At 41.4% G+C, this 21,347-nt stretch overlaps 1 protein-coding gene and 1 long non-coding RNA gene across 2 annotated transcripts in view; one reads left to right on the plus strand and one right to left on the minus strand.

Annotated features, from left to right (window-relative positions):
• GYS2 (glycogen synthase 2) overlaps positions 1-20,864 on the minus strand; it is a 62,350-nt gene extending 41,486 nt beyond the window's left edge. The window contains exons 1-4 of the mRNA XM_002712722.5: positions 20,426-20,864; positions 13,043-13,224; positions 6,408-6,599; positions 2,823-3,005 (exon numbers count right to left, since the gene is read on the minus strand). Coding sequence (XP_002712768.2) covers positions 2,823-3,005; positions 6,408-6,599; positions 13,043-13,224; positions 20,426-20,546 — 678 coding nt within the window. The 5' untranslated portion in view covers positions 20,547-20,864. The remainder of the gene's footprint in view (positions 1-2,822; positions 3,006-6,407; positions 6,600-13,042; positions 13,225-20,425) is intronic.
• LOC138843716 (uncharacterized) lies at positions 4,089-5,544 on the plus strand. Its single transcript, XR_011378678.1, has 2 exons — positions 4,089-4,405; positions 4,524-5,544. It is a non-coding gene; the product is annotated as an uncharacterized lncRNA (long non-coding RNA).
• Positions 20,865-21,347: the final 483 nt, after the last annotated feature.

Here is a 21,347-nt window from a genome sequence, read left to right on the forward strand (position 1 = left end):
CTGGCTTTAGCTTGGCCAGCCCTGGCTAGTGCAGGCATCTAGGGAATGAACCAGAATGATTCCAAGGGAATGAACCAGAGGATGGAACTTCTCTGTCTCTGCCTCTTTGCTTTCAAATAAATATAAATAAATAAATAATTTAAAAAACATCTCTAAAATTCCAACATGTAGCACACAGTCTGGAATGGTTTTGTTGACAATATATCTTACTTATATTTTCGTGTCTCCTAACTTTTTATTGATTTTGCATCGTGTATATGAAAAAAAAAAGAGGCAAAGTACACGAGGGGAATTCAAAAAAGTTCATGGAAAATGGGATGAGAAATGCCTATTTATTGCAAAAATAATTAAAATCCAGGCATACATGGAATCTTCAAAAAGCTCATGCAAATGTGCAGTATTTTTAAAAAACTGCATGGATTTAGATTTTTTTTGCATAAGAATCAACTGCTAATTCCATTTTCCCATGCACAACTTTTGAATGTACTCTCTTATATTAGCCTGTAAAAACACAGTCCAGAAACAGGGGAGAGGAACCCTGTAAGTGAAGCTGACCAGTGCACAAAACTGATTCAGAGGAGTAATTATCTACAGCTTCGAATCCAGATCCCACATGTAAGTGTCAGGAACCCAATTACTTGAACCATTAAGACTGCCTTCCAGGGTCTGCATAAGCAGGAAGTGTGAGTGGGGAGCTGCAGGTGGGCTATGAGTGCAGATACTCCGAGGCCAAGTTGGCTCTGCTGCGAGGTCTAGTTCTAACCCTCCTCTGTTTTCTGTTCCTAGGTGGCGCTATTCTCAGATTTCCAGGCAGGAAATGTGCTGCTATTAAGAAAAGAAAAAAGGCCAAGGTATAAGAAGGCTAAGGGCTTTTTAAAAACAGTTAATTATTTGGCCATATAGTCAAGGGGTTAACTGACCAGGGGTCGTTTGGAAACATCTTGGAGTTTCTCTGAAAATTCATAAGCTGAGTGGAAAAGGGTTGAAGATATGTCTTTGCTAATGATTGTTACTAAAAACTTAAAGCCATCATCAGAATGCTTGTGGATTTGGTATTAACAGAAAAATGCTTTCAGTTAGCAGTATTATTTGAGTACAATAGTGCTAATATTTCTGCTTTTACAAAAGTTGGATTATTCTGTTCTTGTTCTCATGTTTTTTATCCTGGGCACTAAATTATGATTCATTCCTTATGTTGAACTTCAAGAACCTTTCATACCTATGATACGGTGTTCTTATATACCACCCAAATTCTAAAACTAGTATGAACAGTGGGGGGGCTTCTACTGTAAAAAAAGATTACAAATTAAATTCAAAACAGTTCTTGACTGCCTGTTGTCTGTTAGTTGCTGGCTAAGACAATTTACTAGAAAGATGAGCTAGAGGTAACTAAGCTTATACACCTGAATCAGTGAGGGTCTGTACACTGGGGAGATGCAGAATTGTATTTGAAGACAGTACAAATAAACACTGACCTTTCATAGAAAGAATAAAGTCATAATATTTACATACTACAACATACTTATTCCTTATAAATATATATAAATATCTAATATACTTGGGCACTTATCTTCTATTATCTGTGACCATATAATATTCTTATGCATTCACACTCAATGTTCCAGTCTTTTGTGAAAATGATGGGAGGCAAAGTTGTTGACTTTATCACAGATCACTGGTTTGCCCTTATTACTCAACTACTGTCATACACCAGGAGGAAATTTCCCTCATCTCCTGGGGTTCTAAATTCCTTGGTGACTTCATTTTAAACGTACATCTTATGTCTATAATTTGACCTTTAGGGTAGGCTAACCTTTAATAGGAAAGCTCTCATTAGGACACGAATATTGCTTTACAAATGTTAAAATTTTTCAAAAAGAACCTTGTGGCACTCAAAATGTCATTGAGATGGTAATGTAGCTTTCCAGTACTACTGTCTGAGTATTATTCATACACCTCTCTTTCTCCCCCCACCCCCCACATACACAAACTTTTTTTAAACTGGCCAAGTCGTAAGATATCAACTTAACAACTTCCTAATTCTCCTGGTAGTGAAATTGAACTCTAAAATACTGAATAAACTTGACTAGTACTATAGACAATAGATCTGAAGAACCCCTGAATTTCTGATACTCGTATGTTTTACTATTTTTACCCTGATGACAGAAGATATACTGTTATTAATCCCATTTTACTGATAGAAAAGAGATAAAGAATTCAAACCTGAATGCTTTTGGGTCAGAGTCAGGTTTTCTCCAGAAACCACCAAACTAAATAATCACCTCTTTTCAATAATTTCTGTTTCACTGGAGCCTAATAAAAACTCCCCCTATGCATTGCAGAGCCAGAGGAAAAACGTGCCCTCGTGATCTATAATGTGGCTTGCAATTGATCATTCACTTGGAGGATAGAGTAAGTAAAGCAGCTTTGTATACCTAAAACCCCTGCTTTCTGCCTGCCACCAGGGGCTATGTGTGGATCCAGGGACTTCCCCTCTTGTCCCAAGCTGCAGAGCGGAACTGGAGCCCAACCTTTTGCCCACACAGTGCCTGACTCCCATCATGCTCCTCTGGATCTACTGTTCCAAAGTTGGACAGAAGCCAGGCCCCGCACCACTATATGGTACTGCACTCTGCACAGCCTTAGACTGTGTGAGCTGTCTGTCACCCTGGGGCATGCTTTGTCCTGAATATTGATCACCTAAAAGGGCATTTCTGCTGTCTAGTTGGCAGATGAAATGTCAAGATCAATACTTCTCCCCCTCCATCTTCCGCCATCTGAAAAAAAGGGGGTGGGTCAGGGAGGGAAGAAAGACTAGTTACCTTATCAAGCTGGTTGTAGAAATCAATATTTGCTGCACAGAGATAGCGACCAAGCAACGTGGCATGCGTGGTAAACATCGTGGCAATGGGAAGTTTGCGGGCTCGAGAAAGGATCAGTCCGGTCCCTGCCTGCCATTCGTGGAAGTGGGCAATGACATGCTTACCGGCTGCGTGATCGGTCACCTGTGTCAGAGAACAGTGTTTAGAAAAGCTGTTGGTGAAGCCTGATCTTGTCCGTGGCTGCCATTTCATCACAACCTAAAGGGGACTGCACAGGAAGCATGCAGATTTGGCAACAATAAATCTTCCATGGGTTTCAATGGCACATCCCTAAAATGCATGTATTTGACATCTTAATCCATCATTTCCATGATGGATCACAATTTTTGTATCCATGGAAGAATAAATACTAATCTTCATAGTAAACATTAATAAGTAAATGGAACGAATGCACAGTTGGCACTCAATGAATATTCGTTGATTGTATGAATGAATTATAGTGATAATAACACTCTTGAAGATATCACTAAACAGTTTAATCAACTGAGACTACCCCTTATAAGCTTCTTTTAAAATACTTAACAACGGCTGGCGCCATGGCTCATTAGGCTAATTCTCTTCCTGTGGCGCCGACACCCTGGGTTCTAGTCCCGGTTGCTCCTCTTCCAGTCCAGCTCTCTGCTGTGGCCCGGGAAGGCAGTGGGGGATGGCCCAAGTGCTTGGGCCCTGCACCCACATGGAAGACCAGAAGGAAGCACCTGGCTCCTGACTTCAGATCGGTGCAGCGCACCAGCCGTAGCGGCCATTTGGGGGGTGAACCAACGGAAGGAAGACCTTTCTCTCTGTCTTTCTCTGTCTCACTGTCTAACTCTGCCTGTCAAAAGAAAAAAATAATAAAATACTTCACAAATGACTTCAGGTTTTATGAGCATTCTATTTGGGCTTTCTGTTCCTTTGAGCCAGGAGCAGTTTAACTGATATACAATTATTTTAGGAATGGGGAACTGAGGAGAAAGAGGTTAATCACTTGCATAGAATCACATAGCACTGTTAACACACTGAGGACCCAGGTGTGGGGAATCCCACAGGAATCTCAAAAAGAGTCACGGATCACTGCTTACCTGGAAAGGAGATGAACTGTGGAAATGCAATAAAACACTGATTTAAGAAGTTACCACTAACCACAAAAATAAAAGTAAAGTGGAGTTATAAGTCAGGAGCTGAGGCAATGCCTAACGGCTGTTAGGGAGATACTCCTTGTCATACCAAGCAGACATCTCTGGTCAGTCAGATAACAGTGTGCTATGGACAGTACCCTCCTACCCACGCTGACTGGACAGTTCAAACCTAAGTAAGGTGGGAACAGTATTGACTGGACTGTTCAACTATAAGCAAGGAGGAACCAGCATTGATTGGACAAGCTGGAGGATGGCGAGCTGGAGAACTGCCGAAAATGAGGATAAAAAGGGAGCCCTTGCACCACTCTCCATCCTCTCGGGGATCATGGCCCGGTGTGTGTGAACCTCTGGATGTGGAGACACATCTGGAGCTGAAGGGGCAACCTGCTACTCTGCGTGGAGCAGGTAGCAGCACAAGCCGACCTGCAGAGCTGTCCCTGAGCTGTAACCCCACTGTCTGTGTGTGAGTGTGTGTGTGTGTGGCCCAGTGCGAGTGAACCTCTGGATCTCCTTGCACTTGCAGTCGAAGAGCCAGCCTGCTAGCTTTTGCTACGTGGCACAAGGTGACGACTGGATCAAGAGGCCATCTGGAGCTGCTGTGTTGCTGTCCTGCCACCGTGCCTGACCAGCCAAGAGGCCGTCTCACTGCCTTGCCTGGAGTCCTTATCAGCCTGCTGCCAGACCTGACCACAAAGCCAGACCAGGCCTCTCAGCAGGGGACCGCTCCAACTTCTCGCCTGGCCATCCACCTGGGAACTTTGAGCCTACTGCCCAGAATGACAGCCTTCCCACGACTTCCAGATGTAAGTAACTGATCCGAGATCTGTCTCTGCTGAGACATGGAGTTCTGGACCTGGAACACTGACACTCTTTTTTGTGACCGTGATACGAGCCTTGAAAACGCAGCTTTTACAAATAATGTTAGTCATGTGTAATATAACATAACTATGCTTTGACCCTATGCAAGGTATCTGTAAATAATGCTGAAGACATTGATGTACATATACTATTATAATTAGGTAGCCCTCAAAATTACTTTAACACTGTATGCTGTGATCTATGGATTAATGAGTAAATTCAAGTAGTATTATTGATATTGATATTAATGGTGTTGATTCCAGTAGCTCTCTAGTCATTAAGGAAATAGTGTTACTCTGATAGTTAATTATTATAGTAAGTAAGTTAAGTAGATGTTAAGTAATTATGTTAAGCTAAGTGATTCAGTAAGTGTGTTAAGTTAGCTATAAGTTACGATAAGTGATATTATTGACATTATTGATAGTGATATTAGTGATATTGATAAGTGTGTTAAGTAATTATGTTGTTAGGTGATTAAGCTAAGTAGTTATGTTAAGCTAAGTAGCTAAGTTAAGTAGTTAAGTCACATTAAGTAGTGGTGTTGTTTATTGATAAGTGTATTAATTAGTATAGATTGATAAGTATATTGATACTGATAAGTGTATTGACCTCAATGAGCATGCTGATGAGTAGTGTGATAAAAAACCCCTGGTGTGTAAGCAATAAAATCTCTCATTGGAAAGACAGTCTTGTGTCCTGGTGTTCCTTTCTTTCCCGTGACTGACAAGTCATACGTCGCACTTGCTACTGTTGAGTTGTGTGACAGTAGGCGCTCATGACACCAGGTCTAGTTCCACTCCATCCAGCTGGAGTGATGAAGGGTTGGGGCACCTGTCTCTAATAGCTACCTTGTTTCACTCTTATGAAAAGTTAACCTTCCCACTCCACTCCCCTTATAAGGTGGCAACTTTAATAATGGAGACGTGAGCACTTGGCTTTCTTTCTAACATCCCCATTCATTAAAGCAAAGAAAATCATTTCTGGAACTGTTTTATGTTAGAGAAAATTTGGGCACTCATTTCTTGCTTCTCCCCCTGTATTTCTCACTCACAGAAAGGAGGACGGCAGGAGACACACTCACACAGCGTGGTGGTTGGCCTCAGTCTTGGGGCCGTGGCTCAGTGAAGAAGGGTTAGTTCCACAGGTGGTAAACAGCTCTGTATCTGCCACTAGGCCAGTTCTGCCAATGGTCTCACTTTCTTCCCTTGTTCTTTCTCCAATACAAAGCAATGAGGACTGCTGTCCATCTTTCCCTTCTCTTCAAGACAACCCTTGGAGGCTCTTGAAATATGATGTCATCAGTAAGAAAGACTGTTTAAGGGAACCACACTCCTGACATACATGGGACTTTCCTGAGACCATCCTCAGGAAAAAAAATGACCCACAAACTTTAGGTTAAGCAAATTTTAGATGATGTCATTTTTTTAAAATGACCTATCTATTGATTAGAATTTTAAAGGCAAACAGACAGAAACAGAGAGCGAGATCTTGGGGGTACTGAACTCATTTGCACCACTCCTCTGTTGTATTAATTTACAGTAGACAGTACCTCTTTTAGGAACCAGGCAGTTAAAGATCCAAATATCAGCATATCATTGGCTTCTCGGTCATCATATGGAATGCCAACACTGCACGCTTCCCAGAAATCACCCTTCCACCTGTCCAGGTTCCAGGCTGAGTAGCCTATGTCAAAGAGCACCACGTAAGGACTCCCTTCGATCAGCCATCGTCCAAAATGCACCTGTCATACAGAGAACACAAACCATGGGGTAATCACCAGAATTGCCAGAGACAAAAATGTATCTAGACCCAGAGGATATGAGCTCTCCTCAGAAACCAACAGCAGATTAAGCAAACTACCTATCAAGGGTAGTGAGAACACACAACAACTCATGTTTGATCTGGAAGCTGGAATGGACTTGCACCCATTTGTGTAGTTACTGCTCTTCATTAAATTTGGTCCTCAATGACAATACATTGAGATCATGGAATCTCTTTTGTCTCTTGGTACTCCACTGTGAACTTGAGCTCATGGAGATGGAGCTTAACATTACAGTCTATGCTGTTAAGATAAACTCCTAAGATTAAATGCTTTGTATCTTTGATGATCTGTAGGTGGGTATAGTATCTATGGAGTCACTTTTCTTTATGCAATAGGACTTAACATTTCCTGGTAGAGAAGAGCCTGTTTCAGGAGGCAAACGTGCATGATTTATTTTACTATTCCCATAAAAATGTAACACAATATATTTCCCAGTGAGCTACCCTATGTCTTCACTAAATGTGTTGCCCATAATACATTATCCCTTTAATCCAGTAGCTCCAAGTCTAATGCTATTACAAGGGGCCAGCATGTGACACAGTGTATTAAGCTACCACCTGCAATGCCAGCATCTGATATGGGCGCTGGTTCATGTCCTGCATGCTCCTCTTCTGATCCACACCCCTGCTAATATGCCTAGGAAATTGGCAGAAGATGGCCCAAGTATTGGGCCCCTGCCACTCATGTGGGAGACCTGGATTAAGCTCCTGGCTCCTGGCTTGGGCCTGGCCCAGCTCTAGCCATTGTAGCCATTGGGTGAGTGAACCAGCAGATGGAAGACATCTCTGTCTCTTCCTCTCTCTGTCTTTCAAATAAGTAAATAATTTTTTTTTTGAAAAGTAATCCTGGGGCTGGTGTTGTGGCATAGTGGGTAAAGCCACCACTGGAGATGCCATCATCTCATATAGGCACTGGTTCACGTCCTAACTGTTCTACTTCTGATCCACTTCCCTGCTAATGGCTTGGGAAAAGCAGCAGAAGATGGCCCAAGTGCTTGGGCCTCTGCCACCTACATGGGAGACCCAGAGGAAGCTCCCAGCTCCTGGCTTTGGCCTGGCCCAGCACTGGCCATTGTGGCTATTTGGGGAGTAAACCAGTAGATGGAAGAGACCTCTCTATCTGTGTCTCTCTCTATATATGTACATATAACTCTGACATTCAAAATAAATATTTTTTTAAAAAAGTAATCCTATTATATTCCTCAAATTGACTTCTTCTATTGTTAAATATTTTACCATTTACAAATTTTCATGCATTATCTACCTCAATTTTTTTTAAATCTTAATTTAATATAAAAATTTGATTATATAATCACCTGTGTATTTCAGCTTTAAATTCCCCTTTTGTCTGTATTTCTGTGGAATTTACTTGTTCATTTGTCTTTCTATTTTGTGTTCATTCCCCTGTGATATATGCAACCTCAATAACTACTTCAACACCTCTCTGGATCTCAGCAGGGGCTGAATCTCTCTCATTGTGTTTCCAGGCTTCTCTGGAAAACGATGTCCACGTGCCTTGAATCTTGACCCTTATCACGCAATCCAAGGCTGAATTTTGCGTAGCTGGAAAGCTCAACTGAATCATCACTTCCTCCCTGGGACTCAAGCATTTGTGGTGATGCCCTTCCCCTTGCCAGGCCTTGGCCAGCCTTGAAACCATTGCAAGTCACCTGCTGCCAGCATTATTTAGTCTTCATCTTGCTGGGCTTTCCTCTTCAGATTGAATTTTCCTGAGCCTCAGGCAAGTTGCCAATAGTTTTCTCTTTGGGATATTCATTGATTCATGAATTTATTCAACAAATAAATGAATTCAACAAATGAATGTATTCAACAAATGCCACTGGATGCCCACTATGTGACATATGTTACAGCAAGCTGAGATCCTAGAGAAGTGTTGACACTACAAACTAGGAACATAAGCTACCTTGTCTCGACTTCCTGTCCTTTCCTGCCTGTGTTATGGAACCATCCTTCCACCAGAAATCCAAGAAAAGAAACCAGAACATACATGTGACATCCCAGCCCCTCCAGCTGCATTCCAAGAAACTGGCTTCTAGCCCACTTCTCTTAAGACAGTAACATGAATGACACCCTAATTTCTTGGAGGCCACTAAGAACAAAGGCAGCAGGTTGGACAAGCACCAAGATTTAGCAGCACCTGGAATCTTTAAATACAAGCCCCTCCTAACCTCTCAGGCACTTCCACCCCAATGGTACAGCATGCACCCATCTGTCACTCTCCTAACAATCCCTACGCTGTCTGCACTATGAAAGGTTTCCCTGGTGCTCTCCGTGACATGTCCTGCTCCATCAGCCTTGCTTGCTCCCCCTGGACACCACTACTCACACAGATACCCCAAGGAGGTGTCTCCTGTTCTCAGTGAGCACGAGGGAAAGTTACTCCTTGATAAATTCCATAGGAACTTTTAAAGCCTTGCTCTCTATTCATGAATTAAGACATTTTTGAAATCTATGGTGTCTAAATGCATTACCTCTCCTTATTCTACTCAATCCCCTGGTTATTTTTGGACCCCATGCTAGGCAAATAGAAGTCCAGATTTTTTATTCTACACACTTATCTAACAGTTCTTTGACCTTATTGACGTCAGTGAGTTTCATGCCCACCAGATTTCAGCTGCTCCAAGCTCATGGCTGCATTCTTAACCTTGTCAAAACCCAAATTGTTCCAACTCTAAAATATGTCACTTTAGAATTCCGGTGCCATGGCTCACTTGGTTAATCCTCTGCCTGTGGTGCCGGCATCCCATATGAGCACCGGGTTCTAGTCCTAGTTGCTCCTCTTCCAGTCCAGCTCTCTGCTGTGTGGCCCGGGAAGGCAGTGGAGGATGGCCCAAGTGCTTGGGCCCTGCACCTGCATGGGAGACCAGGAGGAAGCACCTGGCTCCTGGCTTTGGATTGGTGTAGCTCCAGCCGTAGCGGACACTTGGGGGGTAAACCAACGGAAGGAAGACCTTTCTCTGTCTCTCTCTCATTGTCTAAATCTGTCTTTCAAAAAAAAAAAAGAGAGAGAGAGATCTGTTACCTGATCACAAAGTCTATACTTCCAGTTATATCATTGTTTTCTCCCAGTATATGTACTTGTGCCATTGTGTAGTACATCATAACGTTCCAATCAATGACAAGCCATGCACATACAGTGGTCCCATATGATTAAAACAGAGTTGAAAAGTCTTATGGTTTAGTGACATCACAGCTGTGATAATGCCACAGCACGACACATTCCTCACATATTGGTGGTGATGCCAGTGTAAACAAACCTACTGCAGCGCTGATTGTGTGAAGTATGGCATACACCATTGCATATAATACTTGAGAATGACAATAAATAACCATGTTATGGTTTATGTATTTAAAAAATATAGAAAATGTGGGGTAGTAAAGTGTACTCCTGCTACCTACAAAAAAGGAGCCAGTGAAACAGTAGGTAATTCTGCACTGGCCATGGCCTCAGACTTCTCATGTTTACTGTCTCTTGACTGCACCAAAAGGCACATTGAGTGACTGACCTATACCATCTAGGTTTGTGTAAATACACTTTGTGATACTGGGACAATGATGAAATCCCCCGAGAATGCATTTCTCAGAACATATCCCTGTCATTATGCAACACATGTTTGTACTCTCTTTTTCCTCTCTAAGAACTCCAGTTCCTAAACCCCATGTTCTCCTACATTATTGCTTCCTATCAGGCAATCCGTTTTAAACCCAGTGGTTCATCCATTCCATCATTATTTCAAACACCCTCAATATTACCTCCCGTCCTTGTGGCACCTTGCTCAATTGTACCAATGTGGAAATTAAACAACGCTGGATCTCCATCTGGTCAACTTCCTACATGTTCCCTCAGACTGCTGATGGATGCTGAAAGTCACAGTTGTAAATGTTTGTCCCACTAAAAAGTCCTGATGCCCAGAAATACTTTTGCATATTCCCCAAGCACTTTCTCAGAAGCTTTCTTCAAATTCTCTATTCCTACACTCCTAACTCTTAGGAGATGATCTTTGAGTTCTGCTGTAGTAAAATCATCAAAAACATTGGAAAATGAGACCACCCTAAATTTATTGTCAGATGTTTTCATCCGTTCTTTTATGTCCTGTTTGAGGGAAAGGGGTGAAGAGTGATTGTTTTAATATTATGTTAGATTGCGTTGCTTTCCTCACTCTCAGTGACTTTATCCTCTTTAATTACCAACCTATTTTAACCTTCAACTTCTTCCTGTCTGCTAGATACAGTCATTTTCCCCTTATCTATGAAATAAGACCCCAGCAGATGCCTGAAACTGGATCCTACATATACCAGATATACTACATAAACCAGATCCTACATATACCATTTTTTCCTATGCATGCAAAGCTATGATAAAGCTAGATGTATAACTAAGAAATTAAGAACAATAATAAAATATAACAATATTATATGAATGTAGTCTCTCAAAATATCTCATTGTACTGTGCTCATCCTTCTTGTGATGGTGTGAGATGATACAATGCCTAGGTGATGAGATGAAGTGAGGTTAATGATGTAGACATCTTAACATAGTATTAGGCTACTATGTAAGGGTTACTAGAACACAGTTCCTTTAATAATGAGACTGTCCATCTGATAACCTACAAGACTACTAACTGACCAACGAACAGGTAGTATATACAGCATGGACATCTGGACAGATTATTTAAATGATGGTTTGAGATTCCATCATGCCACTCAGAATGATTTACAATTTAAAACTTATGAATTGTTTGCTTCTGGAATTTCCCATTTGATATTTTCAGTTGACTATGTGTAATTGAAAGCACAGAAAGAAAAAATGATAGATAAGGGGGTACTATTGTATTTTCTCTTGGTATATAAATATGTTCGGGTCTTACCCATATTTAAGGCCCCCATTCTTGAAGCCATATTTCTATACAGCTATATTATTCTCTCTCCTCTTCATGAAAAAATCTTGTGCCACAAATTTTGTACCCTTTCTCTCATCACTCATTCATTTCTTAATCCACTGAAACCTTATTTAACCTCTGTTTCTCTTCTGAAACTCCACTTAGCATTGTTGCCAATAGCCTTAATATTATCAAACCCATGGAGCCCAGTTCGGTCCTTTGTTGACTTAATCTCTCGTCTATTCTTGAAACAAATAGGCACAAATCTGGTGACTTAAAATTACATAAATTTATTACTTGACAGATATGGAGCTCAGTCATTCAAAATGGAATCACAAGCTAAAATTCACATCTTGGCAGAGCTGTAACCCATCCATGATGTCTCGGCAATTATCTGTTTTATCACTTTTTCCTGCTTCTAGATGCCACCTGCATTTCTTGTGGCTTCTTCCTCTGTCTTCAAAGGATATCATTCCAACCTCCACTTCACTGTCACTCCTCTCACACTCTTCTTCCACTGCCTCCCTCCTGGGTGAGTTCTTGTGTCACATTGCCTCTATCCAGATGATTCAGGGTTATCTCCCTATCTCAAAATCCTAATCACAACTACAAATCCCCTGTTGCTATTCCTAAGTAACATGGTAGATTCTGAGGATCAGGACTTGGATGTCTTTGGTTCTACATCACTAGCTTTGCTTCTAAAGTTGTGACCTTTGGCTCCTGCTAATGTAGATGCTCTGACACGGTGACATTCCCAAAGGGCAGCTCAAAGCTTTTGCTCTTAGTCTATAAATTGCTATCAATATTGAAAACGCTACCAATAGGCATGACTTCAACTACAATTTAAGGCAAATGACTCTCAAAACATCTCCATCCTAAACCTGCTGTTGAGCTCTAAACTCATTAGCCCCCCAGACGTTTTCCCCTGGCTTTCACAACACGTCTCAAATCTCATCTACTAAAAACCAAGTTCAGGGGCTGGCACTGTGGCACAGTGAGTTCAAGTCCTGGCCTGAAGCGCCGGCATCCCATATGGGCGCCGGTTCTAGTCCTGGCTGCTCTTCTTCCAATCCAGCATTCCACTATGGCCTGGGAAAGCAGTAGAAGATGGCCCAAGTCCTTGGGCCCCTGCACCCATGTGGGAGACCTGGAAGAAGTTCCTCACTCCTGGCTTCAGGTCAGCACAGCTCTGGCTGTTGCAGCCATCTGGGGAGTGAACCAGCGGATGGAAGACCTCTCTGTCTGTTTCCACCTCTCTCTGCTCTGTAACTCCATCTTTCAAATAAATAAAATGAATCTTAAAAAAAAACACAAAACAAAAAAAGTTCATCATCTGTCTCACAAACCTGCTCTTCTTCCCTAAGTAGGTGGAGTCTTGTCTTGAGAGCTCCTGTCCATTGTGGTCTGTTTTCCCACACAGCTGAATGAGAGATGCAGGTGAAGTGTCAGTCAACATCCTTACCTGGCAGCCATGCTTATTCATTGTGTCCACAGCTCTTCTCACAGCATCGTTTGTAGGCTCACACTGTTCCACCTGAGTCTTCATGTTGTGCTCAAAATACGGGCCTATCAGAAAATAATTGTCTCCCCATTCATTTGCTGTTATTTTTGCCTTTGTCTGAATCACAGTACAGATGCCTCCAACTGTTAAAAAGGAAGAAAAACCACAAGTGCTATTATCATTTGGGTTAATAATTCATTTTAAGTGATGAAGGAATGGAAATTCTAATTTTTCGGTTGCTATTTACTATCTACCAAGTCTAAGGGTCTGGTTAACTTTCTAACAAAAGGTAGTGTTTAACTTGTTGATGAAGGACACGAAGACATAGTTACTATTTGACTCAATTCTGGGTACTTTCTTTTAAAGTTTATTTACTTATTTGAAAGGCAGAGTTACAGGGATGAGGAGGGAGAGAGAGGGTTACTCCCCAAATGGCCACAATATCCAGGGCAGGTCCAGGCTGATGTCAGGAGCCAGGTACTCCATCTGGGTTTCCCACCTGGGTGGCAGGGGCCCAAGTACTTGGGCCATCATCTGCTGCCTCAGCCATGGGAATATTTTAAAGTCTCTTCTGGGTGCATGTGAGAGAGCAGCTGTCTGGGGGCAGCAGGGAGGTTCCAACATCTCAAGGTACTTTGAAGAAAGGATTGGGGTAAAGCAATACCTGGCTTATAGCTCCCTCTACATTGAAGTGTCAAAGGGCATCCATATAGCCTTTGTCACGACATGTGCCCACTGCAGCAGTAATCACCTTTTCCCTCCTGTCCTACAGTGGTCCACAAATGGGGCTAAGGTGATTCTAAGAACACCTCCTTTGCTTGCAATTGTAAGCAAATCTTCCAAACTAAACAGAAAGTCACCCTTTAAAGCATCAAGCAAGTACCCTTTAACAAAGGAAAAGAGCTGATAGAATTTGATGGAAGATGCTCTGCCCAACCTTATTGCAAATTTTCACACTCATAAGCCCCATCTGCCTTCTTTGAGTCACTGTTTCCTCTTGTCCTCTGGCATTGCTGAAACCACTATTAAAACAGAGCCAGGAACCATGTATACACTTGGACCCAACACATTCACCTCTAGAAAATTGTCCTGAGGGAAAAATAAAGAGTGCACAAAGATATGTATATGAGGACATGCATTGAAGGATGATAATTGCAAAAAAAAAAAAAATACTGGAAACAATTTGGATCCAACTAGTGAACTCACTAACTGACATAAGGTTAAATTATCTCATCCGTTAACTAGAGATAAAATAGTATTCAGCTTGGAGGAAAACTTAGGTTATAGCAGCAGTACTAGAAATAAGACTTCAATGAAAAGATATTTGAGCAAGTGAACTATCAATTAAATAGTGATTTAAACGAGTGAAGAAATTATTGTGGGGGAGAATTTTTAAGCAGAGGTGATGGTTAGCATCAAGGCCATAACATGAGAGCAGAGTGAGCAAGGAGAGCATACTGGGCATTGAAAAGGAGGATTTGAGGTACAAGAACTACGTGGTAGGCATGGGCAGGGAAAGGGAAGAAGACCTCCATTTCGCTTAGGTGGGAAATGCTCTGTACGAGTCCTAAGTAGTAATCGTGTATGAGATTATGAAAACAGTCTGGGTCAATTTCTTGAACAATAATTTTTCCATGAGCTATAAACAATAAATAACTGAAGAAATCCTCAGGGACAGAATTGTGGAGCTATGAGTTAAGCCACTGCGAGCAACACCAGCATGGCCTATGGGTGCCAGTTTGAGTCCCAGCTGCTCCATTTCCTATTCAGCTTCCTGCTAATGCACCTGGGAGAGTAGCAAAAGATGACCCAGGTACTTGGGCCCCTGCACCCACATGGGAGACCCAGATGAAGCTCCTGCTTCCTGGCTTTGGTCTGTTGCAACCATTTGGAGAGTGAACCAGAGGATGGAAAATCTGTCTCTCTTCCCATAACTCTGCTTTTCCAATAAATAAAATAAATGTTTAAAAAAGGGAAATCCTCTGTAAAATCCTGGAACTAATGTGATTCTGGTGCCAATTTCCAGCTCAATTGCAAAGGATGATTACCTGTGGTTCCATACTAAAACAAAACAAAACAAAACAACAGTTTCTTCTCAGTTTTTTAGTGCTATATTTCTAAAGGTATTCTAAGTCATCAGGATATAGGTTTTTATACCTACTGCACATCTCAAATTTCTCATTTCAGCAACATAGGTTTAAGAAATAAATCTTACCAGCAGTCACAACTAATGTCCAAAGTGTAGAGTTGCCAACTATGTATTTTTCTCTAAGTCTGAGCTACTCCGCATACACTAGTACATTCTGGAAAATTGCCGTTTGAGAATTAGACATAAAAGGTGGAATAAGAACAAAATAAAATTAAAAAAAAAACAGTCTATCGCTCATCAGCTGAGACCTGACTGAAAATAAATCTCCCAGACATCTGCTTCCCTCAACAGTAATTCTGTTGGGAGGTCCTCTTGCCCCTGTTTCATTGACTCAAGCATCATACTAACCCTTCTTTCTCCTCTCATAGTTATTGGCCAATTACATTCCCCTGATTTTCACTCTACTTTCCATACTTTGCCCCAGACTTCTCTCTTAGCAGGGTAGCATAGAATTGAGTTCAATAAAATAGAGAGCTTCATTTCTATGCTCAAATTTGGGGGTTCAACAACACATGTATTTTAATCACCAATAAATACAAGTTCATTCGTACATTTAAAAAACACACACTCAATATCATTAATGAATTTCGTGTTTTACAAAGCGTAGGTCATTGAATTTGAACTTAACCTTCACTTTCAAACAAGTACTTTGTATTTTATTGATCTACATTTTCCTGCAACAACATGGGAGCTACTATTCGAGTGAGGACAAAGTATCAGGCCTTTTATAGGAAAGAACAGATGAGCTTCTGTGGATTATATAGCAATTAAGTGGTAAAAGCCTAAAGCTGTCATCTAGAAATACTGCTGATTTTACCAAAATCACTATTCCAAAGTTCCAAAGGAGTGTAGAATGGACACACTACAAAATCCCCCTAACACCCTCCCTCAACACACACACGAAGTTATTTCAAAAAGTTCATGGGAAATGGGATGAAAGAAGTTAAGTTTGTTTTGGAGTAAAAAAATATTGAAGTCCATGCATAGTTTTTTTCATAACATGCATTTTCCATGAACTCTTTGAAAGGCCTTAGTATATACATGTATAATAATGTTAATAAAATTGAGGGAATCTTTACAATTTTCTAAATGCTTAAAAATTAGAGACTTTCAGAGTCTTTTGACCATTTCAGGAAGGATGGCTGCTCATCTTGCCCTTCTGTCCAGAGAAAGAGTTTCGGGAATGGAGGTCATCATTACATGGCAGCAGCAGATCTGGTGGAAAGAGATTCTAATCGCCACTTGTGACAATGGTCAACAAATATATGTATTCTCAGAACTTGGTTTGTGGTTCAAATCAAAGCACTACATACAGTAGGAGGTGATCCTCAGACTTTGAGCAAAATCACAAACCACCCACTCTGATGATACCTACAAATGACAGCTCCAAGTATTCTCTCTGAGAGGGGATTAGACATGGCAACCTGGATGAACAGCAATGGGGGAGACTAGCGTTTGTCCATCTGTGTGTGTGCCATGTCTGATTTCTATAGATTGCATGCTTCATGTGGTGTGGCTTTGGATGCCATGGACATGGCCACTGCATAACCACACCAGAGAGAAAAAAATGTCAAGCCTTACTCACTGTGTCTCCAGGAATAAAGTAACCTTGATCTACATCTTTTTCCCTCTTTGGGCTTTTGTGTTTAAAAAAATAAATATCATAGAATCAAAATGATCCAGTGCCACGGCTCACTAAGCTAACCCTCCACCTGCAGCGCCGGCACCCTTGGTTCTAGTCCCAGTCAGGGTGCCGGATTCTGTCCTGGTTACTCCTCTTCCAGTCCAGCTCTCTGCTGTGGCCTGGGAGTGCAGTGGAGGATGGCCCAAGTGCTTGGGCCCTGCACCCCATGGGAGACCAGGATAAGCACCTGGTTCCTGGCTTCGGATCAGCACAGTGCACTGGCTGCAGTGCGCCAGCCGTAGCGGCCATTGGGGGTTGAACCAATGGAAAAAGGAAGACCTTTCTCTCTCTCTCTCTCTCTCTCACTGTCCACTCTGCCTGTCAAAAAAAAAATACTACAAAGCTACCATAATGCAAAAGCATGGTACTGGTATAAAAATGAACATACAGACAAGTGGCATAGAGTAAAGAGCTCAGAAACAGTCTTACGGATCTGTAGCTGATTGACTTTTGACAAAGGAGCTATGAATATTAGAGAAAGGACAGTATCTTCAATAAATGGCTTTGGGAAATTTGAATATCCACAAGCAAAAGAATGAAACTAACCACCTTTCTGTCATACAAAAATCAACTCAAAATGGGTTAGACTTAAATCTAAGACTAAAAACTGTGAACTGGCTAGAAGGAAACATAAGTGAATCACTTAATGATGTTGAACTGGACTAAGATTTTTTTTATAACATCTTAAAAAAACAAAAGCAAAAATAAACAAATGGGATAACATCAAGATAAAATGGTTCTGCACAGAAAAGGAAACAAATAATACAGTGAAGAGAGAAGAACCTCCAGAAAGCAATTTGACAGTACTTGCACCGTCTGTCTTTCTGCCAGTCTGTACATTCTGGAAGAAACTCTATCTCCCTTGTTTCCCAGGGCCTGGCACCTTACAGTCACTTAGTGAATCTACTGAATAAGAAATGGATGAATGATCAGAAGAAATAGATTTCAAGGTTAATATGAATCCCTGGAAAAGATGACTTTGAGGTATGACAATGAACATAATAATTTCACTGGGGCTCCTCCCTTTATTAAAACTTTACACATGTCCATTATTAACTGGCACAATTCTGGCAGTGAGGGATTTTTTTTCTCTAAGAAATTTTTTGTTTTCTAGGATATGAATACATTCCCTTGTTTATCACAAATACCAGGAGGAAACTGATATCCAAATAGTTTAAGGGGTTTTTCCTCATAGTTTCAGAAATCCCTGATACTTCATTCCAAGTTAAAGTTCTTCCATCCATAGGACATTTTCTGAGACAATGAAAGTTCTAATATATAATTCTTATAATTTAGTGAAAAGGAGAATTGGACTTGGAGGAGAACCAGTCCTAGTCCTCAGTGACATGTGCTGGATTTTTTTAATGCCTTTACATGTCTATTTCATCTATAAAACAGCGAAGTTGCCTTCATGGTCACGAAGATGCCTCCTAACACTGCGATGAACTACAGAGAAGGATGAATTCAAAAGACATCTGAAAAAAGAAACTGCAGTGGAAACGTATTGCGGGGATGAGTATACTAATTGCCCATCTACATAAAACTCTCTAACAAAATTGGACCGAGGCCATTATTAAAATCAAGATACATTGCAGATGATGTCAGCTTGGGTAAATCATGGTGTAGATTCCTCTCCACAAAAGAAATGCCTGGAGCTGGCATTTAAGCTAGAGAAACCTTTGTCATACGTCTGAGTGCCTGGGCTCCAGTCCTGACTCCAGCTGCTGTTCCCAACTCCCTGCTAATACAGACTGTGGGCAGTGGCTGAGTCCCTACCACTCATGTGGGAGACCTGTACTGAGGTCCACACTACAGGCTTTTGCAGGTTTTGGGGGAGGGAACCAGTAAATGGGAGACCTCTACATACACACACACTCTCTCTCTCTCTTCCCCCCTCCACTAAAATAAATAAATAAATAAATATTTTAAAAAGAAAGAAATTCCCTTCCTTTGCAAGGTAAATAATAGAAAATAAGTATCAATGGTGACTCAGAGGTTGAAATATAAATGTGTTTATTGCTTCCTTAGGAAAGAAAATCATTGAGCATGTCTATGTGCCTGGCACTGCACTGGCCCTGTTCCAGGCCCTGGGCTCAGTGCACACATCACTGGGATATAAGGTCTGTGGGGGCAATTCTGTTTTCATGAGTGTATTCTCAACTCCCAGCAGACAATACTCATCAGTGTTTGCTACGTGGAGAGAAAGGCAGGGAGAAGGGGCCCTGCCCAAGTTGGGGAACCCATGCAGATGTCCTCTAGACTGACACCCAGTACAAAAGAGAAGTCCCCACCCCCAAGTTGTTCCACCAATAAGCCCTGTCCTCGTGTTCCTGCCTGCTCTGTAGAGACAGCCTTGCTTTCAAGGCACACTACGGCTGAGGTGGTTCTAGTCCCACAAACTCTGGACACATTTTTACATTGGAAAAATGTGTGACTGGAAAAAGGCAAACAAAACCGCTACTTACAAAATACTTCTGCTCTCGACACTAACATTTCTTTCCCATTGCTTCCTCTTTCCCAACTATAGAGAAGAAGACATGCCTCTGTGCACATCCAAAAAGGCATGGTGGATTTTCAGTACGAATTTTATGAATGCATACAACTGAGAACCTGGAGCAGCTGGCACGGGTGGATATCAGAACGGATGCCAAACAATTTCTCTACCATTCAGTTTCTGCTTCCAAAAAGAAGTGATGCCTCACATTCATGCTATCACATCTCACAGGCGATCACGGCCATTTACCCATAATTTCTTGGCCTGGTCCTTCATGGTCTTTTTCTTGGTTAAAATTCCCTCATCAGTCATGACGCTTAAGCTACAGAATGCCAGTCCACAAGGAACTGTTTTATGCATTTACAGACATTTAGTTTGCAGTTCCCTACTTGGCTCTCTCCAATCCAGTGCATATGAGCTTTTATCTTATAATGGAAATAATTAAGAAATTATTTCAACTTGACCGATTTGATTTCCCTTCTTATAGTATGTTTCTATGTCTGGCATTGAAGAAAGAGAAAGGAGCAATACTACACATTCTGAGCAGATTCCAAAATAAAGTTTTAATTCCAAGCTACTCTTGAATTATTAGGAACATTATTCAATATTTCATATAATCACTAATGTATATAGAATTAAGGTTTATAATTGGCCCTGATCTTTTGACAAGAAAAAAGAAGAAAGCAGTTAATCATGCCTTTTTTAACTGAGAAAAGTAATAAAATACAGAAGTAAATATTAACCTTTTATTTTTACTTCGCTGTAACATAGATTTAAATTTTAATTCAAACTCACATTGCCTGGCAATAACTGATATTTTCAACTTGCTCCCTCTTCCATAGATCCTCAAGTCTGAGTTTGCATTGCCTATGGAAACAAACAAAGCTAAGTGCAATCCAAACACCTGAAGGCTCTCCTCTCTCCCTGGAAATTCCACATTCCTAGCGTTCACCTGTGAAATCCTAGTCTATGCCTTCAGCAGTCTGGCAAAGGGTCACCTCCAGGCGCAGTACAAACCTTTATTGGTCACCTCCCAAGAAACTTCAAAGAGCAGTAAATCATCCACGGGCAGTTCTTCAACTTCCCACTGAGGCAGCCCACCCAGGGACGTCACAGAGAGGGAGCGGCCCCGGAGCATTGTTCCTCCTGTCCTTGGGAACTTGCTTCAATCTCTGTGTCGGTGAATTGCAATCCTAGCAGAGGATCAGAGCTGGCAGGATCAGGCTTTGGCAGCTTCTTGTAGAAATAAACCAGCAGAATGAAATCTGCTGTGCTTCCTGGGGAACTCGAAGACAGAGAGGAATTCTCAGCTCTGCTTGGCGGTGGCTCAGCACAGGTGGGCACAATACACTTGACTGCTCCTGAGCGACCTTGAATGAGCACAAACCTACAGCCTCCAGGGTGGACTGAGCGTGATACGAGTTCAGCCCTTTAGCCCTTGTCCTTCCGACCAAACTCCCAGACACACCAGTGCTTATTTCATCATTTCCAAAGTGATCCAGAATTAGCAATTCCCCTCATAAAGGCTACACGCTACTCCAGATTAGATTCACGTGTACAATCACCTGGGCTACCTCTCTAGTTTTAAATCCATTTAGATTTCTTTTCTTCCTTTTAATTCCCCATGTTAGAGCTTAAAAAAAAAACCCTATTTACTTTCCTAAATTTGAAATTGAATTTTGATGATAGCTGTGGATATTGAGTTCCCTTCTTTCAATTACTTTTCTTAAAGTTTTCCCCACTGAAAAAGCATAACTCTTACTGTCTTTTTAGTCATGTTTATACATTGACCTCCGATACGACCAACTTGATAAAGAATAATTCAACGGATGTGAAAGAGTTCAAATAGGGGAAGAAATTGACAACAGAAATTAGGTTCTGAAAGAATCACCAGGATCATATGAACAATAAATGAAACCTAGATTTGCTTTTCCATGCA

Source organism: Oryctolagus cuniculus, chromosome 9 (assembly GCF_964237555.1).
Source record: "Oryctolagus cuniculus chromosome 9, mOryCun1.1, whole genome shotgun sequence".
NCBI lineage: Eukaryota > Metazoa > Chordata > Mammalia > Lagomorpha > Leporidae > Oryctolagus > Oryctolagus cuniculus.